The sequence below is a fragment of the Podarcis erhardii genome (genome assembly GCF_964252035.2).
Source record: "Podarcis erhardii genome assembly, chromosome: W".
NCBI lineage: Eukaryota > Metazoa > Chordata > Lepidosauria > Squamata > Lacertidae > Podarcis > Podarcis erhardii.
This window is the reverse complement of record NC_138506.1, coordinates 3,960,445-3,980,886: the sequence shown is the minus strand read 5'-3', so window position 1 is coordinate 3,980,886 and position 20,442 is coordinate 3,960,445. Positions and strand designations below refer to the sequence as shown.

Sequence of the window (20,442 nt, the reverse complement as noted above, 5' to 3'; positions counted from 1 at the left end):
GTGTGGCAGCTGTGAAAAAGGCAAATTCCGTGCTAGGGATCATTAGGAAAAGAATTTAAAATAAAACTGCCAACATCATTGTGTCATTATACCAATCTATGGTGGAACTGCCTTTGAAATACTATAAACGGCTCTGGTCCCCTCACCTTAAAAGGGTAGAGTTGGAAAAAGTTGAGAAACGTGCAACCAAAATGATCAAGGTGGAGTAACAGGTTGATATCTTTGAGACTTTTAAGTTTACAGGAAAGGCAAGCAAGAGGTGACCTGATAGAGGTTTATAAAATTATGCATGACATAAAGTGGCTAGGGAGGTTTTCTCCCTCAACAACAACAAAACTCATAGACATGCAATGAAGCTGAATGTTGGAAGAATCAGGATATATAAAGTACTTCATGCAGCACATAGTTAAACTATGGAACATGCTCCCACAGGAGGCAGTGATTACTTTAAGAGAGGTTAAGGCTACCAGGGGCTACTAACCAAGATGCCTGCTTTCTACCTTCACTGTCAGAAGCAGTATGCTTTGGAATACAAGTTGCTGGTAATGGCAGGTGGGCAGAGTGCAGTTTTGCTCATGTTCTGCTTATGGGCTTCCTCTATGTATCTGGTTGGCCACTGTGAGAAGAGGATGCTAGACTGGGTGGGCAATTGGCCTGATCCAGGAGGCTGTTCTTATGTTCTTAAAGTGCAATTGTCCAGCGCAAATAGTATGGTGTGAAAAGGCAGTAGCTGGGATTGTGACCCTTTAGGGAGACCAGTATTCCCTGTACATCTGCTGTGTCTTTGCCAAGGACATGGCTGTTTCAAAGTAGGGAAGAGTAAGAACTTTCAATTTTTGTTTGCAAGGGAATAGCCACTTTGCTGTGCAGTTTTCCATTCTGTTCCGTGCACCAAGTTATTCTTGGAGTTGCACTAGGATGTGGGCAATAACAAGAACTGCATCATTTTGCATGGCAGCAGCTATTTACTTCTTTCAAAGACTAGAACGGACCATTTGGGAACATACTACTTACTGACCTTGAAAAAGGATCCTGTCTTTGCAGGAGCCACTTTCCCTGTGCTTGTAACCTTCTGTAAAAAGAAAAGGCTTATTGTAATCAGCTTTCTGGGTCACTGTCCTGTTGGGTTGAAATGAACGACAGACGAGTGGTGGGTGTCATATGGGAGGCATCTCCCGAGCATGTCTCGGGGAGTCTCTTTTATTGAATATTACAGCATTGCCACATATGTGCTTGTTGCTGATTGGTTAACACAAGTACAAAGCAAAGGTTGCATATAGGCATCAATCATCAATAGATTAAAGGCTGGGAAAGGGAACACAGAATTGGACAGGCGTGAAAACCTCCTTATTAAATTATAACTAGTGATTAATATAGCAAGACTTAAACAATTACTAATGATTAATATATAGCATTCATCCGTAGATGTGGTCAACCAAGCACTAAGAACAGGTCAGGATGCAATGTCTCATGAACTCATGGTGAACTGAACATTCTAGGGTGATGTGCAGAAGCAAAACTTTCCTTCATCTCCCCCTTTCTTTTTTGATTAAAAGGTGAGTGGGACAAAAATACTTCGGGATACGTGGTTTGCCAGCGCATGCCCGAAATAAGTCCGCCCATATCTCCCCTATTTCGTTTCAGGGTGAGTGGTACAAAAATACTTCGGGATACGTGGTTTGCCAGCACATGCCCGAAATAAGTCTGCCCACATCTCCCCTATTATTTACTGTTGGTGCTGCCATTTCGCAAAGTAGGCAGCAATAATTTTATTGGGTGGCAGAGGAGGAGAAAGACACTGAGACCAAAGGCGCATGAGACCAGGAATGCATTGGATGAAGCAGCATAGCAAAATTAATATACATATTATGACAATAACATATTAAAAAAGATTATGAAGCCAGTTCAAATTTGGCAACCAGCCAGTGAGCCACTGGGCGAACGAATCCCAGAGGCCAGAAAATCCAACGTCCTGTTTAATGTGATGTGTAAGATTTTGCAAATGAGAGATTTGCTTTTGAATAGCTTTGGAATTATCAGTAATATTGAAACAACACGTCATTCACTTGTTCACAACCATAATGATGAAGCATTAGCAAATAGTCAATAGCGGCACGATTTTGTAAAAGTCCGTGGCGAAGTTCACTCTGTTCTTTATTCAAAAGGTGAAGAGCTTGTGAAGTAAAGTTCAAAGCTTTTGCTGCAGAGCAAGCTAAAGAGTTAATGTTCATACTATTCCGTACAGCCAATGCAGGGACTCCTAAGAGAGAGACAGCTAAAGAAATATATTCAGATCTACTGGGAAGAGAAACAGAATCGTCACAATCATTAGTCAATTCCACAGAGCGGCGATATCGAGAGTGGGACAAATGATGCTTTTTGGGTAAAATGATTGACAAACAGCTTAAGCAGCAGGGCGTGCCATGGCTGATGTTTGCTGGAATATAATTGAATGTATAGCCTGGGCACGACCAGAACCAGCCTTCAGGCAACTCTGTATATTTAAATACATAAGAAATATTTACATAATTAGAGCAATTAAAGTTATCCTTGCCCATTTTCACACAGTTGGTTTTTGTGCAATTGACCATACGGGCGCAAGTGACATTAAAGGAAACCACGTATGGGGTCAACAAATCAATGGCCAGAGGTGGGCGTCGGCGCACTTGGGTACCCCAGTTATGGTAACCGGAATAACCGAGGGTGCGGAGAGAATCATTTTGGGGTAGGGATGAATAAAACCAGGTATCATTTTGCACGTCAAGAGGGTCATGGCAAACAGGGATAAGGCAAGAGCCAAGGATTTCACCTATTGATACCTGCTGGGTTAGGCAAAAAGAAGAAACATTAAGGGTTTTTGCAGAAGATTCCCACACATTTATTGGTGTGGAACCACCGCTATTAAGAGCGGAAGCAGAGAGGGGCAAAAACAAAACGCTGAAAATGAGCACTATCATGGAATTTATGTTAAGGCAGGAAATGAGAGACAGAAGCAAATTTCCAGGGGTTGCTTCTAGCTGCTTTTCCTTTCTAAGCTGTTCAGCTGAAATGAGAGTGATTTTATTTGGTCCCATGTCACTGCTCCATTACGATTTCCCCGCTTGCGAGTCCTGGGGGGGCTGGGCACCGCATCCTGGGCGATCTGGAGTTGATGGTCGAACTGCGGTATTGGATTCGGCAGGGTCTGTTGCCATGCCATGGTAGAGACGGACGCAGCGTGCGGGAACCCAGCGAGCACCCTGTGGAGTAGAAACTGCAGCATAACCCTTTCCCCAGGTGATCAGTTTTACTGGTTCACACCATTCGTTGGAGGGTAATATTTTATAACGGACCAGCGGGGCCGGAAGTATCTCTTTTTGCTGGAAATGTTTTTAGAGGCGAGTATAGGGTTGATGATCCTGTATGGAGACATTCAAATGATTGAGAGTAAAGAGAACACTAGCCAACCAGCCTTCCTTTTCTGAAAGTGAGGCTGGGACTCCGGCCTTTTTTTCCTGTCGAATTAAGGCAGTTTTTAAAGTGCGGTTAGCACGTTCAACAATAGCTTGGCCTTGAGAATTGTAAGGGATGCCAAATAAATGGCGAATATTCCAAGTTTCACAAAACTGAGCAAAGGCTTTTGCACAATACGCTGGGGCATTGTCAGTTTTTAAGGAATGAGGCTTGCCCATGACTGACATGGCACGAACAAGATGATTGCAAACATGTTTAACCTGTTCTCCCCTTTGAGGGGTGGCCCAAATAAAGCCAGAAAACGTATCAATGCAGACATGTATGAACTTCCAAGGTGAGAAAGGGGAAAAGTGAGTCACATCCATTTGCCACAACTGGTTGGCCTCCAGCCCACGGGGATTGACACCAGGGCTGGGGTGGCCAATCTGATTAGAGCATTGAGGGCATTGCTGGATAATCGCATGAGCCGCTTCCAACGGAATTTGGAATTGGCCGCTAAGAGCTTTTGCATTCTGATGATGGAAAGCATGACTTTCAATGGGGGAAACAGGCAAAGCCCTAAGCAAAGAGTCTGCTTTTGCATTACCATCAGTAAGAAAGCCTGGGAAGGGTTGGTGAGAGCGAATGTGCACCACAAATAGTGGGTGGGAACGATTGGAGAGAAGCAATTGTAAAGACAAGAAGAGGCTCAATAGATTGTCATCCAATAAGGGACTTACATAGCTGCCCTGTAAACGAGTTATAACATTTGCAACATAAAGGCTGTCCACTACCAAATTAATTGGCTGTGAGGAGAAATGATGCAAAGCTTTAACGGCAGCTGCCAACTCAGAACGCTGAGCTGATTTTTGTGGGAGAGTATAGAGGCTGTGCCATTCCTCATTTTGTTGCCATGCAATCACCCCCCTGGAGGGGGTTCCATCAGTAAAAACAGTAGGGGCATCCAAAGGGACAGGAGATAATATAGAAGAGAAAGATAGGGAAAATTGTTTGCCCATTTGCAGGCGAGGGTCGGCGGGGACATGGCAGCCCACCGAGCCGACAAAATCAGCTAAGGCACACTGCAAATCCATGCTAGTGGAAAAAACAGTTTCCCATTGTTCCAGTGGCATGGGCACAATAATTTGGCGGCAATCAATACCAAAGAGACTTTTGCATCGACGGCGACCCTTGCTGATGAGCTGAGCAAGGAGATCCACTAAAGGAGTCACCGTGTTTTTTGGCGTATGATGTAAATACAGCCATTCAATAATATGAACTTTTGATGGGCCTGACTGAATAAGGGCCGCAAAAGATTGGACAGAATCTGTCATTATGACTACATCTGGCAAAACATTAAGAATTGCTCGGTCAACCCAGTGGAGACGCATAATTTCCTTTAACTGGGCAACGGTTTTCTGTTGAGAGGAGGTCAAGGTAATTTGCTCACCAGGAGATTGATGGCCTTTTAAGGCTGAAAAAAGGGGCTGTAAAACTTCAAGAGGGATTTTAAAATATGGTCTTATCCAATTGATATTGCCCAGCAATTGTTGTAGCTGGACATATTTCATTGTTTTTGGAGCATGAAGCTCAGGGACTATGGGAATGGAATAGCTAGCGATCATTTTGTGTCCCAGGTAATGAAAAGGAGAGGATTCCTGCACCTTTTCGGGAGCAATTTTCAAACCATAAATTGACAAACAGGCTACCATATCATGTTTCCATTGAGGGGGAAGGTGGGGGCCAGCAATCAATATATCACCCCTGTAATGAAAGATTAAAAGGTGTGGATACTGAAGATGGAAAGGCTGGAGGGCTTGATTCACATAATATTGACACATGGTAGGGGAATTCAACATTCCTTGTGGTAGGACATTCTATTGATACCGTTCCGTGGGCTGGCTGTTATTTAACACAGGAACAGTGAAAGCAAAAAATTTACGATCCTTCTCCTGTAAGGGAATGGAGAAGAAACAATCTTGCAAATCTATAATAGCCAATTGGTAAGAATGGGGGATCACATTCGGATTAGGCAGACCACACTGCAAGGGCCCCATGGGTTCAAGGATTTCATTAATCTTCCTTAAATCCTGGAGAAATCTCCATTTCCCACTTTTCTTTTTTTTATGACGAAAATGGGGGTATTATAGGGGCTAACAGAAAACTCAATATGGTCTGCCAATAATTGTTCATTCACCAATTGTTTTAAAGCAAGTAGCTTTTCCCCCGTTATGGGCCATTGTTCCACCCATACAGGGGTGGTGGATTTCCAATTGAGGGGGAGTGCAAGCTTACTCATTAAAGTGAATTGTAGCTTGTAATTGTTGTAGTAGGTCTCTGCCCCACAGATTGAGGTGGATTTTCAGCACACAGGGCTGGATGTATGCAATGGTTTCAGAGCTATCAGGCAGAGAAACAGGCAACCACTGTGCGCTTTTGGAAGAGGTTTGAGGTCCACCCACACCCCAAACTGCAGAGGCAGACTCAAGGGGCCACGTGGGGTCCCAACAATTACTGGATATGACAGAAATGTCTGCGCCCGTGTCAATCAAGCCTTCCAGAACTTTGCCATTGATTTTATACTTACGAAGAAGTTTCTGTTCACCGATCCTCTGGATTACAGCTAATAGCTGTGGAGAAAGGGGAGAGAGCTGGTGCAAATTACTATCCATAATAGAAACAGTAGGATGAGAAGGGAGCACTACCAAATGCGCCCAAGACTCACCCTTTTTTAACTGCATGGGCATATGGCTCCAAAATGGAACCATAATTGTGCCTACATAGTCAGGATCTAGGACTCCTGGAATAACCAGGATTCCTTCTTTGGCCGCAGAGAATTTGGGTAAAATTAAGCCTGCGACCTTAGGTGGTAGGGGGCCCGCCAATTGGGTGGGCATGAGCACAATTTCACCAAGTAAAACAGCGTCTTTGGTTTCCTGATTGATTAAATCAATGGTGAAATCAGAGGGTGTATCATTAGAAAATTTTTCAATGGTGGAAACTAATGGCGGAGGGCTCTCTATTTGTCCTGGCCCGAGAGCTGGGCCCCTATGGAGTTTCCCGAACTCCTGCACTGATTTGCCCAATGATAGCCTTTCTCGCATTTTGGACATTTTTGGGAAGGTTTAGCCTTATTGGCATCACCATTCCTGTTTGCTCCCCCGCCAGGGGCTTTGCATTGTTTAGCAAAATGACCTGGGTGTTTACAATTGAAGCAATTGCCTGTGGGCTTATTGCCAGCCTGGATGGCACCGGCAAGCAAAGACATCACGTGGCTCTGGCTGCCAACATCTGCACAGGTTTGAATCATATCGGCCAGGTTATATTTGGGGCGATGTATGATTGACTGCAAAGCCTTTTTGCAATCGGTGTTTGCATTTTCAAAGGCCAATTTTTTCATCAATTCATTTTGAGCTGTAGGGTCATCAATCTGCCTGGTGATTGATTCTTTCAATCTATCTATAAATTGATGGTAAGGCTCTGAATGTTGTTGCTTAATATTAACGAAGGAGCTCAGTGGTTGCCCTGAGACAGGGACTTTTTGAAAGGCGTGTTGTACACAGGTCGCGGTGCGACTGAAATGTAAAGGTGTCAATTGCGCCTGGGCTGGTATATTATCATACAGACCAGCGCCAAAGAGTTGGTCGGCTGAATGCCGTGGATTAGCCAGGGCTGCTGCGCTATGCTTAAATTCGCTTTCAAAAACCACATACTGAACAGGAGATAAAAGTATCCGCATCAAATCCTTCCAATCTTGAGGTAGCATTGTGTAACCATTTGCGATCCCCTCCAGCATCCCCAGCACATAAGAAGATTTGAGGCCAGAATTAGTAATGGCTTTCCTTAATTCTCTCAGAACAGAATAAGGAAGTGCCTCATACATTATCTGTTGTTGTGCCGTGCCGGGGTTTGCATAGGAGATAGGGAAAGCAGATGGCATTTCCCCAGCCCATCCAGCCTCCTCCTCTTAGGAGAGGTGCCCTTGCCGCCTTGCTTGAGAAAGCGAGGCGCGCACAGCTCCGGTGGAAGAACATGCAGGGGCTGAGGCAGGCAAAGGAGGGATGGGGGGGGGTTGGATGTGGATGTGGGCTGAGGCGTAGGGGGGATGGCAAGGTTGCGAAGGGGGCAAAATCTTTGGGTAAAGTGGGGGGTTGTCTGCAGCGGCTAGAAGAGCAGGTGCCAACGGAGATGCCTGTGGTCCTAATCTAGCGGCGGCATCTGCACACTTCTGCCAAGTGAGCAGACAATGAATTGGTGCCCTCGGTTCTGCAAAGAGGGTTTTTCTGATCTTTTGCCAAGCTTCTGACCCCAGAGAGCCTGACTCTGGGTACCAGGGGCACTGGCAAGCAATCTCACATAACAATTGTTCAATTTCTTTCAAAGAAACATGAGCATCCGCCACCTGCTGTCTAACGAGATGAAGCAGCTCCTTGGCATGCTCCTGCTGGAACCTTGTCAGTTCCCCTCTCATACTCATGAAGTAGCGCGCTGAGACTTTTCCAGTCGAGTGAAGTATAGGGATGGCTGCGAAGGGATCTGGGAATCACGTCGGGGTCACCAGATGTTGGGTTGAAATAAACGACAGACGAGGGGTGGGTGTCATCTGGGAGGCATCTTCTCGAGCATGTCTGGAGGAGTCCCTTTTATTGAATATTACAGCATTGCCACATATGTGCTTGTTGCTGATTGGTTAACACAAGTACAAAGCAAAGGTTGCATATAGGCATCAATCATCAATAGATTAAAGGCTGGGAAAGGGAACACAGAACTAGACAGGCATGGAAACCTCCTTGTTAAACTATTACTTAGTGCAGTGTTTCCCAACCTTGGGCCTCCAGCTGTTTTTGGACTACAACTCCCATCATCCCTAGCTAGCAAGACCAGTGGTCAGGGATGATGGGAATTGTAGTTCAAAAACAGCTGGAGGCCCAAGGTTGGGAAACACTGACTTAGTGATTAATATAGCAAGTCTTAAACAATTACTAATGATTAATATATAGCATTCATCCGTAGATGTGGTCAACCAAGCACTAAGAACAGGTCAGGATGCAATGTCTCATGAACTCATGGTGAACTGAACATTCTAGGGTGATGTGCAGAAGCAAAACTTTCCTTCACTGTCCTAATGCAATCCACAACTCCCAGAAAGGTCACCTGGGGTTTCCACTCATAGCCTCCAACTGGGCTAACTGGCGGCACTGACATTCTCTCTGTCCGGGAGAGGTTCTTCAAAAGCCATAGTGCAAGAGGGATATGGGTTACAAATACAGAATGAGGTGCTCTTGGCAGGGGTCGAAGCTCTAACTTGACTTTCTGCTCCAAAATGGAGTCTTCCTTTCCAATAACTTTGTCTTAGAATGTATTCACATGCAGCATTAAACAGTTGTATTTTAATCTATGTGTACAGATGCCTCCCTCTTGGCCCATGTCTAACTGCCCTGCAGCAGAGGAAATAAGCTGGAGTCTGGCTTGTTGTGACTTGTAACTCAGGGCCTTGTGGTTTGTTTCCTCTGTGTGGTAGTCAGAAGTGGGTGATTAACTTGCTGTGTTATATTTGGGAAAAGGGCAACTTTACTCAGTACAGCAACTAGATCTAAGTATATATCTCAATCTCCATCTGCCCCCCTTGTTAGTGGGATTTCTGGCAGACACACATTACCCTCTATAATTGTTTCTCTATTCTCCACCCTCAAACAGGCAAGGGCAATACAGCTGTGAGAGGGGAACTACAGGTGTGCTCTATACAAAAGTTACACCCTTGGATCTTGAAGTGGCAGATGAGACAGTGCAAACAATGGATACATCTTGACTTACTGGGAACTTCTGGGCAGTGGAAGAGGATTGAGAATTTTCATACCTGAATTCTGCATCTGTATGCTGGCATTAATGTTCTGTATGCAGATTTAATAAAAACCAATATGAATTGACCAGTTGACTTGTGTAATAACTGGGGCAGGAAAAAATAATTTTCTAAAATGATTATTTGCTTCAGTAGGTCAACCCAGTTGTACATCCAGCCTATTATGTGACCCCAGCCACTTCACAAGTAGAGCAGCAGTCATTCTTAGATGCAAAAGTTAACAGATCTTATCCCCTGTGTGCTAATGGTGTATTTATGCTGAAGCTGTCTGGTGACCAACAAGCAATAGCCTAAGATTGTGTGGACTAAGGGCCTTAGAATTAATCCAGGATTTTGGTCAGGTGGCTGGCTTTAAATTGAATAAGTTAAAAACTAAGGTATTGGAGAAAAATTTAACGCCAATAGAGAAAGAAAAGTTTCAGAAGGAGACAGATTTATTACTGGTAAAGAAAGTAAAATACCTAGGGGTGAATATGACTTCTAAAAATGTTAACTTATATAAGGATAACTACGAGAAGTGTTGGTCAGAAGTGAAAAAGGATCTTGAAATTTGGTCAAATTTAAAGCTTTCCTTACTTGGACGAATTGCTGTCATCAAGATGAATGTATTGCCGAGAATGTTGTTTTTGTTCCAATCATTGCAAATTATAGATAAGATGGACTGTTTCAAGAGGTGGCAAAGGGACATTTCTAAATTTGTCTGGCAGGGCAAAAAGCCCAGAATTAAATTTAAGATACTTACGGATACGAAAGATAGAGGGGGATTTGCCTTGCCGGACCTTAAGTTATATTATGAGGCAGCAGCTTTTTGCTGGCTGAAGGAATGGCTACTTCTTGAAAACACGGACATTTTAGATTTGGAAGGGTATGATAATGTGTTTGGATGGCATGCGTATTTGTGGTATGGTAAGGTTAAGGTACATAAGGCATTTAAAAATCATATTGTCAGAAAAGCATTATTTAATGTCTGGAATAAATATAAAGATGTGTTGGAGAACAAAACCCCAAGGTGGTTATCGCCAATGGAGGCAAAGGCCATGAAAAGACTTAACATGGAGACCAATTGGCCAAGGTACTGGGAAATTTTGGAGCAGGAGGGTGATAAATTGAAATTGCAGAGTTATGAAAAAGACAAGGTGCGGGATTGGCTACATTATTTTCAAGTAAGAGAGGCCTATAATTTAGATAAAAAGATTGGTTTCCAGATGGAAAAATCAAAGTTAGAAACGGAATTATTAGAACCCAATGCTAAGATACTATGAAGAATGTATAATCTGCTGTTGAAATGGAATACTGTGGATGAGACAGTGAAATCTACTATGATTAAATGGGCACAAGATGTTGGTCATAACATTATGTTTGCTGACTGGGAACAGTTATGGACCACCGGAATTAAATTTACGGCATGTAATGCCTTAAGGGAGAATATTATGAAAATGATGTATAGGTGGTACATGACCCTGTCAAGCTTGCTAAAATCTACCATTTGCCCGATAATAAATGCTGGAAATGTAAAGAAACTGAAGGTACATTCTTTCACCTTTGGTGGACATGCCCAAAGATTAAGGCTTTCTGGGAAATGATATATAACGAACTAAAAAAGGTACTTAAGTACACTTTCCCTAAGAAACCAGAGGCCTTTCTCCTGGGCATGGTCGGCCAATTGGTGCTAAAGAAGGATAGAACTTTCTTTTTGTATGCCACAGCAGCAGCAAGAATTCTGGTTGCAAAGCATTGGAAGACACAAGATCTACCCACCTTGGAAGAATGGCAGATGCAAGTAATGGACTACATGGAAATGGCAGAAATGACTAGCAGAATACGAGATCAAGGAGAAGAGCAGGTGGAAGAAGATTGGAAGAAGTTTAAAAACTATCTGCAAAAACACTGCAAAATCTTTGAATGTTGAGGACACTGAAATGAGAAGAAGAGGTTCAAGTGATTAAGATAAATAAAAATATGAAAGAAGGGATAGATATTGGATGAAAATTTGAATAATATAATATTTGAAGGAACTTTCAAAGGGTAAACTAATATAAATGAATTTGCTAAATTAAATTTGAAGTGGAATACAAGAAAGGAGGGCGGGTGGAAGTCATGAAAACAAGGTTATGAAGGATATGAATTTGAAAAGAGTTTTTTCTTTTTTTTCTTTCTTCTTTTTTGTGTTAGGTGTTTGTATTTTTGTATTTTTGTATCTTTGTGGTTTTTTTTTTCTGTGTTTTTCCTATTTATTGTTTATAATTCTTTATTGTGAAAATTTAATAAAATATCATTAAAAAATAAAAATAAAAGCCTGCTTCATTCGATAAATCTGCTGAAGCAAGTTTTAGGTCATGAAAACTTGTGATGTAAATTTGTTGGTCTTTAAGGTGCTTAGCAGATTCCTTGGTTTTGTATGCAATATCCTTTTATATTGCTTTTATATTTAATCATTTCCCATATTTTTCATAACTCAAGAGGAATAAATAAAGTGTGGTCACAGCATTTTTTGCTGAACACTTTCACGTACCTTAAGCAGGTATCGCAGAGGCAGGGGGTTACAGATCATTTAGTAAAGCAACAAAGCAAAAGTAACAGGCATAAGGTGGAAGTTATTTGATGCTGGAAACAGTGTTGCTCTGGATTTTACACCAATCAACCCCAAGTGGCTTTACCTCACCCCACACCTAAGGTTTTTTTTGGGATATAGTACAGTGGTGCCTCGCAAGACGAAATTAATTCGTTCCGCAAGTCTCTTCGTCTTGCGAGTTTTTCGTCTTGCGATGCACGGTTTTCCATAGGAATGCATTGAAAATCAATTAATGCGTTCCTATGGAAACCGCCTTCCCCCGACCTCTTCTGGCGGGCGGCATTTTAAAATCGCCCGGGACAGCGGAGGACTTCTCCGCTGTCCGGGCGATTTAAAAGCCCCTGGGAAGGCAAGCAGGGGGGACAAAGACTTTTGCCCCCCGCCTGCCTTCAGAAGAGGTCCAGGACAGGCTTCGCGGACCTCTCCGCAAGCAGCGGGAGCGCTCCTTGCGGAGAGTTGCCAGCGCGCCCAGGCTTCGCGGCCCCGCCGCCCGGCTTTGGGACATCGTTCCGATGCCAGGCGGCGGGGGGAGGCTTTCTCGCCCCGCCGCCCGGCATCGGGACGATGCCCCGATGCCGGGCGGCGGGGGGAGGCTTTCCCGCCCCGAAGCCGGGCGGCGGGGGGAGGCTTTCCCGCCCCGAAGCCGGGCGGCGGGGGGAGGCTTTCCCGCCCCGAAGCCGGGCGGCGGGGGGAGGCTTTCCCGCCCCGAAGCCGGGCGGCGGGGGGAGGCTTTCCCGCCCCGCCGCTCGGCTTCGGGACATCGTTCCGATGCCGGGCGGCGGGGGGAGACTTTCCCGCCCCGCCGCCCGGCTTCGGGACATCGTTCCGATGCCGGGCGACGGGGGGAGACTTTCCCGCCCCGCCGCTCGGCTTCGGGACATCGTTCCGATGCCGGGCGGCGGGGGGAGGCTTTCCCGCCCCGAAGCCGGGCGGCGGGGGGAGGCTTTCCCGCCCCGAAGCCGGGCGGCGGGGGGAGGCTTTCCCGCCCCGAAGCCGGGCGGCGGGGGGAGGCTTTCCCGCCCCGAAGCCGGGCGGCGGGGGGAGGCTTTCCCGCCCCGAAGCCGGGCGGCGGGGGGAGGCGTTCCCGCCCCGCCGCTCGGCTCCGGGACATCGTTCCGATGCCGGGCGGCGGGGGGAGACTTTCCCGCCCCGCCGCCCGGCTTCGGGACATCGTTCCGATGCCGGGCGGCGGGGGGAGACTTTCCCGCCCCGCCGCTTGGCTTCGGGACATCGTTCCGATGCCGGGCGGCGGGGGGAGGCGTTCCCGCCTCGCCGCCCGGCATCGGGGCATCCTTCCGAAGCCCGGCGGCGGGAGGAGGTGTCCCCGCCCCGCCGCCAGGCTTCAGAGGAGGTCCGAGGACAGCGGGGAAGACGAGCTGCGCTTCCCCACTGTCCCGGAGATTTCCCTATGGGCTGTCGTCTTGCGAAGCAAGCCCATAGGGAAATTCGTCTTGCGAAGCGCCTCCAAAACGGAAAACCCTTTCGTCTAGCGGGTTTTCCGTCTTGCGAGGCGTTCGTCTTGCGGGGCACCACTGTACAGGTAAATGAGGTGACAAGTATTTTTCCAAGGAAGAGGAAGGGCAGAAAGTCGGTATCAAGCTCAGTACTATTCAAACTAACTTTGATAAATGGCTATTATCTTACCTTTTACCCTTGAAACTTACATTTCCCCTAAGCGGTGTCTTGGTACCTGCTCTCTCAAGCCCCCCATCTGCTCTACATGGGATGGAATGAAATAGATATGAAAGAGAGAAAAAAGTTGGTATTAAAGAGTTGAGTTGCACTCTGTCTTCTTCTGTATGTAATATACAGATGCAGAAATGAGCTTATATTTAGTCAGCATGAGTTGCTTATTCCTCCGGTTTAATAGGAATACCCTTTCTGACTGTCATCAGATGTTTTCTTATAAGAAAATTCAGCCATACAGCAGGTAGCACTTAACTTACTGTTGTACCATAATTATAACTGAACCACTGTCCCAAGTCAATTAAGTACGTGAATATGTATATCAAGATTAAATCATTTGCAGATAAATAATAGATAATAATAGGGAAAACTGGGAAGGACTGTCCTACAGTTTATTCAAAAGGTCAATCAACTTCCAAATGCAGCCCAACAAAACTCCCTTTCACAGTGAATATTCTGCAGAAAGAATTTAAAACAGAAGCATATCTTAAGAGGCAAAGGTAGGATAATCACGGTAATATGCTACCTTTCGAGGGGATCTCATTCTTTTGTGATTTAATCTCTGCTAGCAATTTGTGTGTATATGCTACAATCACATTTAGCCCTGGAGGAGAGCCAGCATCTGGTACATGTTTTTTTATGTGTTTTTAAGCTTTCTGTTTGTGTGAATGATTTCAGATGCCAGATCATCACCTGTGTTACCTTGTTGTTGTTGTTTTTTTAAAAAGAGAGAGAGAGAGAGAGAGAGAGAGAGGATGAGAAGGGAAAAAAATAATGATGTTGGGACTGAAGAATTTAGAAAGGACCTAAGAAAAGGAGGTGAAGTGGAGGACTTCAGGGTTAGCGCCATCGGCAATGGCGGCGTTCCTCTGACTGAGATGAACTCGCTCCGTGGAATTTGGGTCGTGCCGCCGCGGCGAAGGCAGAGACCCTTTAGAAATCCCAGGTGGATGAAGCCTGGGAACGTGGGATTCGGCTGACACCAGGAGCGCCCCCCCCTACCCACAGGGAAACCCCTTTTCGGGGGTTCCGAAGTGACGGGTGAGCGGCGCGGTGTTTTGAATCGACCACTATTTTTACGGAGTGAAGCCGTGTAGCCGTTGCCGGAGAGCGCTGACTTTTTATTGTGGACAATTGGATTTCAAACAACAACCCATGAGTAGAATGGAAATTGGATTTTTAAAGAATTTTTAAATTGGCACCGATCGGGGAAGGTCTAAACAGGAAGTCCGCCTCCCCTTTCTGTAAATAAACTGAAGCAAAGAACCTGTTAACTAAGGTCGTGGAGAGTTTTATGTAAAGGATTTAAATTCCACTGATTGAAACTACCATCAATATTTTTTTTTTGGAAGCAGGGGAACCTGCAGGAGAAGGTTAAAATTCGGGAATTGAAGCGCCACTTCCCTAAACCCGGGAGTGGTCTGTGAGAGCCCGCTGACGGTGAATAGATAAATTTGACAGCTGTCAGGTTAGCTGTCAAGATACAAAAGAAGGACTTTGTTTCTACTGTCCGGTTTTGGTACAATATTACGTTTAAAAAGAAGGAAGGAACTGTTACAATTTAACATATGGGACCTTTGGGTCTGTGCTGGAAGGAGTGAAAAGGAATTTGAATCCCTCTAGAGGGAGCTTTGGGATATTGTCGTAAGGAAGCAGCTGGGAAATTGCTTTTAAAGATAAAGCCCTGAGAAACCAGTTTTTGACCTTGGACTGTTTAAGGATGGCAGTCGGGAAGGAAGTCGAGTGTGAACTGAACAGGACATTTTATCTCTTGGGAAAGCTGCAAGACCAGATAAATGTTATGGCTACTAATGTTGTAATCTTGGGAACAAAAGTGGGTATTAGTAAAGAAGTTGACAAGAACTCGGCACAGGAACCTCTTCCAATTGAACAAATTGAAAAATTTGAGAAGGAGAATCATGTTGTGATTAAAGTGATGAAAGGGGGAGCCGTAACCCTACAGAGGCAAATGGTGGACTACAATTTGAGGCCTCACATGATGGCAACCAGGAGGAGCCAGTTTTTGGAGATGGAAGCCTGGCTTGGTCTGGAAAATGAAAGATGGAGAGATCATCCTATGTGGAGATCAAATGACTTTTGGGATACAAATCTGAGCCAGGTGGAGGTTGGAGCTTCGGGGGCCTTTGGATTTGAAAGGAGTGTGAAACAAGATTTGGAATATCCTATAGGCCCTATTTTTAACTATGGAAGTTTGGCAGGAAGGAATATGATTACCGTTGGGTTGGAGCTTCCCCGAGATCTGGTTTTCAACATCAAAGATTATCAAAAAGACCGGCAGAGGGGACATGAAAGAGACTTAAGAGCCTCGGACTTAAGATCTCCGGGTTGATGGTTTTCCGAGATTGATGGAACTATGGCTAGGGGCCGAAACCGGGGAGGGGATCTGGTGGAAGAGAATTGGGAATTTAAAGTGTATATAATATAATTTGTGTTTTTTTTTTTTCTTTTAATGAGAGATGGGAAAATCGTGGAGTGGAACCTTTTTTGACCCTAGGGGAAACGTATTAAGAATAAGTACAGATATATAAGTTTTAATGAGAAATAAGATTAAATAAAGTAAAAGTGGATGGTTATTTGGTGAAAGAAAGAATGGAAAATTATAGTATATTAAGATAAGATATAAGGATAAAAATAAGATGAAGGATTTGCTGAAATATCTATATGAATTAGAATACAAAGAGGGGAATTATAGTATGTTAAGATAAATTATTAGGATAGAAACAAAGTTGGAAGGATTTGCTGGAATATCTAATTGAATTAGAATACAAAAATGGGAGGTGTGAGGAAGCCAAGGAAATAAGTGAATGTAAGTAAGTGAGTTAAAGGTTTGACTTGTTTTTTACTTCTTTTTTTCTGTTTTTCTGTTTTTTGATGATGTTTTTGATGATGTTTTTTTATATAGGTATTTATTTTTTTCTTTCTTCGATTGTTTTCTTTTTACCTTTTTTTCTGTAACCTTTAAAATCTTAATAAAAATTTATTTAAAAAAAAAAAAGAAAAGAAAAGGAGGTGAAGTGGACAAAATTACCTAGTCCTTGGTTTAGCGGTCAACCATTTCAGCCTGTAAGCGGGGGAAATTTTTTCCTCATGATTGCAAAAAGATGTGCTCAGATAATATGCTTTTACACCAGGCACCTTTTTCTTTCTACAAAGAAAACTGTTTATTTTGTAAATCATTTAATCTTATCTAAAAATGCACATTCACAAAAAATTCTTTGGAAATACATGCACTTAAGCGCTAATAGATCTTAAGGAGTAAGTATATGAGACCAGATTTTAGCAGACACACCTGTAACATGGAATTGCCCAACAGACAGAAGTTTCATGTTGCACCCCAAGACCAGGTTATATATAAATTCAAATGAAGCCTGCAGTGCCAGGGAGAGATTACCTTGCTTTTAAAGACACCCACCAGCAGCAGCACCTGAAAGTTTGTAAGCAGATGTGCTGCCGCTGTACAATAAAGCTGAAATATTCTGACTTTCCACCAAGATTGATAGGCTGGACTTCCCTGCGGCTTTCCACAGCCAGGATCTTTCACAGCAATTAAACACTAGCCTTATTACCCTTTGTAGATTGTTTCAGAACTGCTTAGTAGTTGGCATTGCCCTTCTCAATTTAAGGCAGACTGAGCTACACAGAAATCCACTGAAAAAGATGCATGTATATTCCATTCTTTATTTCCAGCAAAATAACCTGCTTTGAAAATAGCCCAGAGGCCAGGCCACATTTCAGCCCCGAAATGTGGACATCCTTCTCTAAATAGCATCCTTCAGTACTGAAGCTGATGGAGCACCATTACTCGGAAAGGAAAGAAAAAAGACAGATGCAAGAGAAAGCTGGCTTCCTGAACCAAACCTTTCTTGAGCCAATGGAAACTGAATTAGCAAGTCAATGAAGTAATTTAATTGATTGAAAGTATGTGTAAATGCAAAGTCCTTCAAATCAGCTTGATTAAAATATTCACATTCTTCAAAGAGTCTTTCACAGTTAAGAAGTGTGGGTGATCGTTTGAGTTAAAATGAATGAATTCTATTTTAACTTACCTTATTGCATGGTTAATGTAATACCCTTTTACATTATGTTTTGAACACTGCTTCAAGGTAGTTGTAGATGGCCAAAGTACCACTGATTTTATAAAGCTTTCCCCCCCCCACCCCATATTCTGTGTGCAGTAACACTGGTCATGTAATATTAGCTATTGAGATTCTCACAAGCTCTGCCAGCAGCGGCACAGAAACTGACAAAAAAGAGAGCTTTGGTTTGAGGCCTACAGTGGAGGCCTCACTGATTGCATCCATAGTGGCAAATAAAATGCATTGCAACATATAAATCACAAAGTTTCAATTTCTTTAAAAAAATATTCAAACATGTTCACTCACCATACCCTATTATTGTAAGGAGAGAAGTACAAAAACTCCAGGCTGGATGTCTTTTTAAAAAATACTGTATTTTTCGCTCTATTGGACGCAGTTTTTCCCCTCCAAAAATTGAGGGGAAATGTGTGTGCGTCCTATGGAGCGAATGCAGGCTTCTGCCATAGCCGCGCGCAACCCCTCCGGCAGGGAGAGGCTGAACAGGGCTATGGCTTCTTTAGCCCTGCGCAGCGTCTCCGGCAAGGAGAGGCTGCACGGGGCTAAAGGGGAAGCCAAAGCAGCGAGCGGGATCCTTCTTCTATAGCTGCGCGCAACCCCTCCGCAAGGAGAGGCTGCACGGGGCTATGGATTCTTTAGCCCTGCGCAGCGTCTCCCGGCAAGGAGAGGCTGCACGGGGCTAAAGGGGAAGCCAAAGCAGCGAGTGGGATCCATCCCGCTCGCTGCCTTGCCTTCTTCCATAGCTGCGCACAACCTCTCCGCAAGGAGAGGCTGCACGGGGCTATGGCTTCTTTAGCCCTGCGCAGCGTCTCCCGGCAAGGAGAGGCTGCACGGGGCTAAAGGGGAAGCCAAAGCAGCGAGTGGGATCCATCCCGCTCGCTGCCTTGCCTTCTTCCATAGCTGCGCGCAACCTCTCCGGCAGGGAGAGGTTGTGTGCAGCCTGTACACTGCTCTTGGGGGGGGGGAAAATAATTTTTTCCTTGATTTCCCCCCCTAAAAACTGGGTGCGCCCTATGGTCCGGTGCGCCCTATGGTGCGAAAAATACGGTATATTGTAGCCGTATTGGAGTTCACCGATTGGGTCTGCGTTGCTCCGGGACAGGAGGAAGGAAGTCAAAATGACACCGAGGTTGGTTCAAAGAAAGAGTTTATTCTGCTCTCCGGATAGCAGAAGGCACTTGCATGGTGAGTCCACAGCAAGTCCAAGGAAATGACAAGTTTCATGCAGTATATATACCCTCCAGGCATTCTCTCCCCCTTCCCCAGCCACGTCAACTTGTATACACAGGTTGACATCACATATGTTCCTGCTCTGGTACTCTCAACCATAAAAGGATCTTCCTTCCTGTACTTCTGACCATAAAAGGATCTTCCTCTTCCTACTCTTATCTGGGGCGCAGAGGTCACCATTTCCGAGAACACACTCTGGCGTTATTCCCAGACGTGGGTCTGCACGTCTTTTGTGGTCAGCACATAAGATAAAGTTCTGACGTGTTTTCGTTGTTCCCCTGGGGAGCCAAGGCCATCCCTTGCCTGTCCTGATAAAGGACAGAACTGTTTATGCAGTTGTGTCCTTATTATGGTTTTGCTCAACAGTTCAAGTTTTACGCATTTAAAAGTGCTCTCTTTTGAAAGAACAAAGGGGGGGGTGAGTCAGTTTTTAAACTTACTACACAGAAACCCATTCCTTCAATATGAACTAAAAACTGAATTTGCTCGACGCGGTGCTCCGAAAAAACCTCATATCGAGCGTTCTGAGGACCTGGTGTTCCAGTGGGTGCCTTTTGGCGACTCCCCCACTCCCTGGTAAGTTCGTAAAGAGCCCCGAGAGTGAGTCAGGTTGGAGACGTGGCATAGCGGAAACGACACGCTTCCTTCACAGCGCGAAGCTCTGAGTCTGGCGATCGTGAGCGGCCAATTCCTCCAAAAAAAAGGACAAAAAAAATGGAACTGTGAGTAAAGGAAAAGTTTAAATCAGGCTATTTTTGGGGACAAAAAGGGATTTAAAAATGGAGGTTGATCCCTTTTGCTGAACTAAAGGAGAATTGGTTATGAGGACCAAAGCCTTAAGTGGGAAAAAGACTGTTAGAAAGTTTGCAAGCAAACCTCAAAACCCCTCTTCTGCGGGGGGGGGGGGGATTTTTGGACTTTAAGAACCCTGCGAGACTGAGTATTAAATTTAAGAGGCTCCTTCATTCTGTAGCGGACCTCCCGGTAGGAAAGGCTAAATTCCATTGTGACGTCACAATGAGAGAGGAAACATTCAACTTTCTTTTCAATTGAATTGCATCTTGCTGCCGTCTGGACTTGTTTTTAAGTAGCAAAAAGTATCTGTTACCTCCAGAATTGCCTTTTAAATATCAAAAGGGAGTGAGAAAAAATTCTTTTGCAGCCTGCCTCTCAGTAATAAAGAACTGGGAGGCTTCTGGCTGCCTGCAACTGACTCCTGTGGAACTGTGGTGGGAACCTGTTTTTCTCCTCTCTCCTGCTTATTGTTGGATTGACCTTGAAATTCTTGAGCAACTATGAGTGTTGATAAAACAGACAAGGGAGCAGTAAGGCGAAGCTCTAGAAGTACAGCCTTTGAGGATAGTGTAATGCAACTGTTGTCTGAAATTAAAGATGATATAAAACGTAATTCTCAGGGCATTGAAAAACTGAATAAAAAATTTGAAGACTTGAGAGTGGAACTGAAAGAGGTGAAGACTGAGGTCACAAGTCGAGACAAGGTTGACACAGCTTGAGACAGAGTGACTGATTTGGAAGGACTACATTAT

At 44.5% G+C, this 20,442-nt stretch overlaps 1 protein-coding gene across 2 annotated transcripts in view; it reads left to right on the top strand.

Moving 5' to 3' along the window:
• Positions 1-9,359, top strand: part of LOC309333219 (proteasome subunit beta type-7-like) — a 51,573-nt gene extending 42,214 nt beyond the window's left edge. The window contains exon 8 of one of the 2 annotated variants that reach the window (XM_081846639.1): positions 9,130-9,359. In XM_081846639.1, coding sequence (XP_081702765.1) covers positions 9,130-9,241 — 112 coding nt within the window. In that variant the 3' untranslated portion in view covers positions 9,242-9,359. The remainder of the gene's footprint in view (positions 1-9,129) is intronic. The other variant, XM_081846640.1, reaches the window with a different exon arrangement.
• The last annotated feature ends 11,083 nt before the right edge of the window (positions 9,360-20,442 follow it).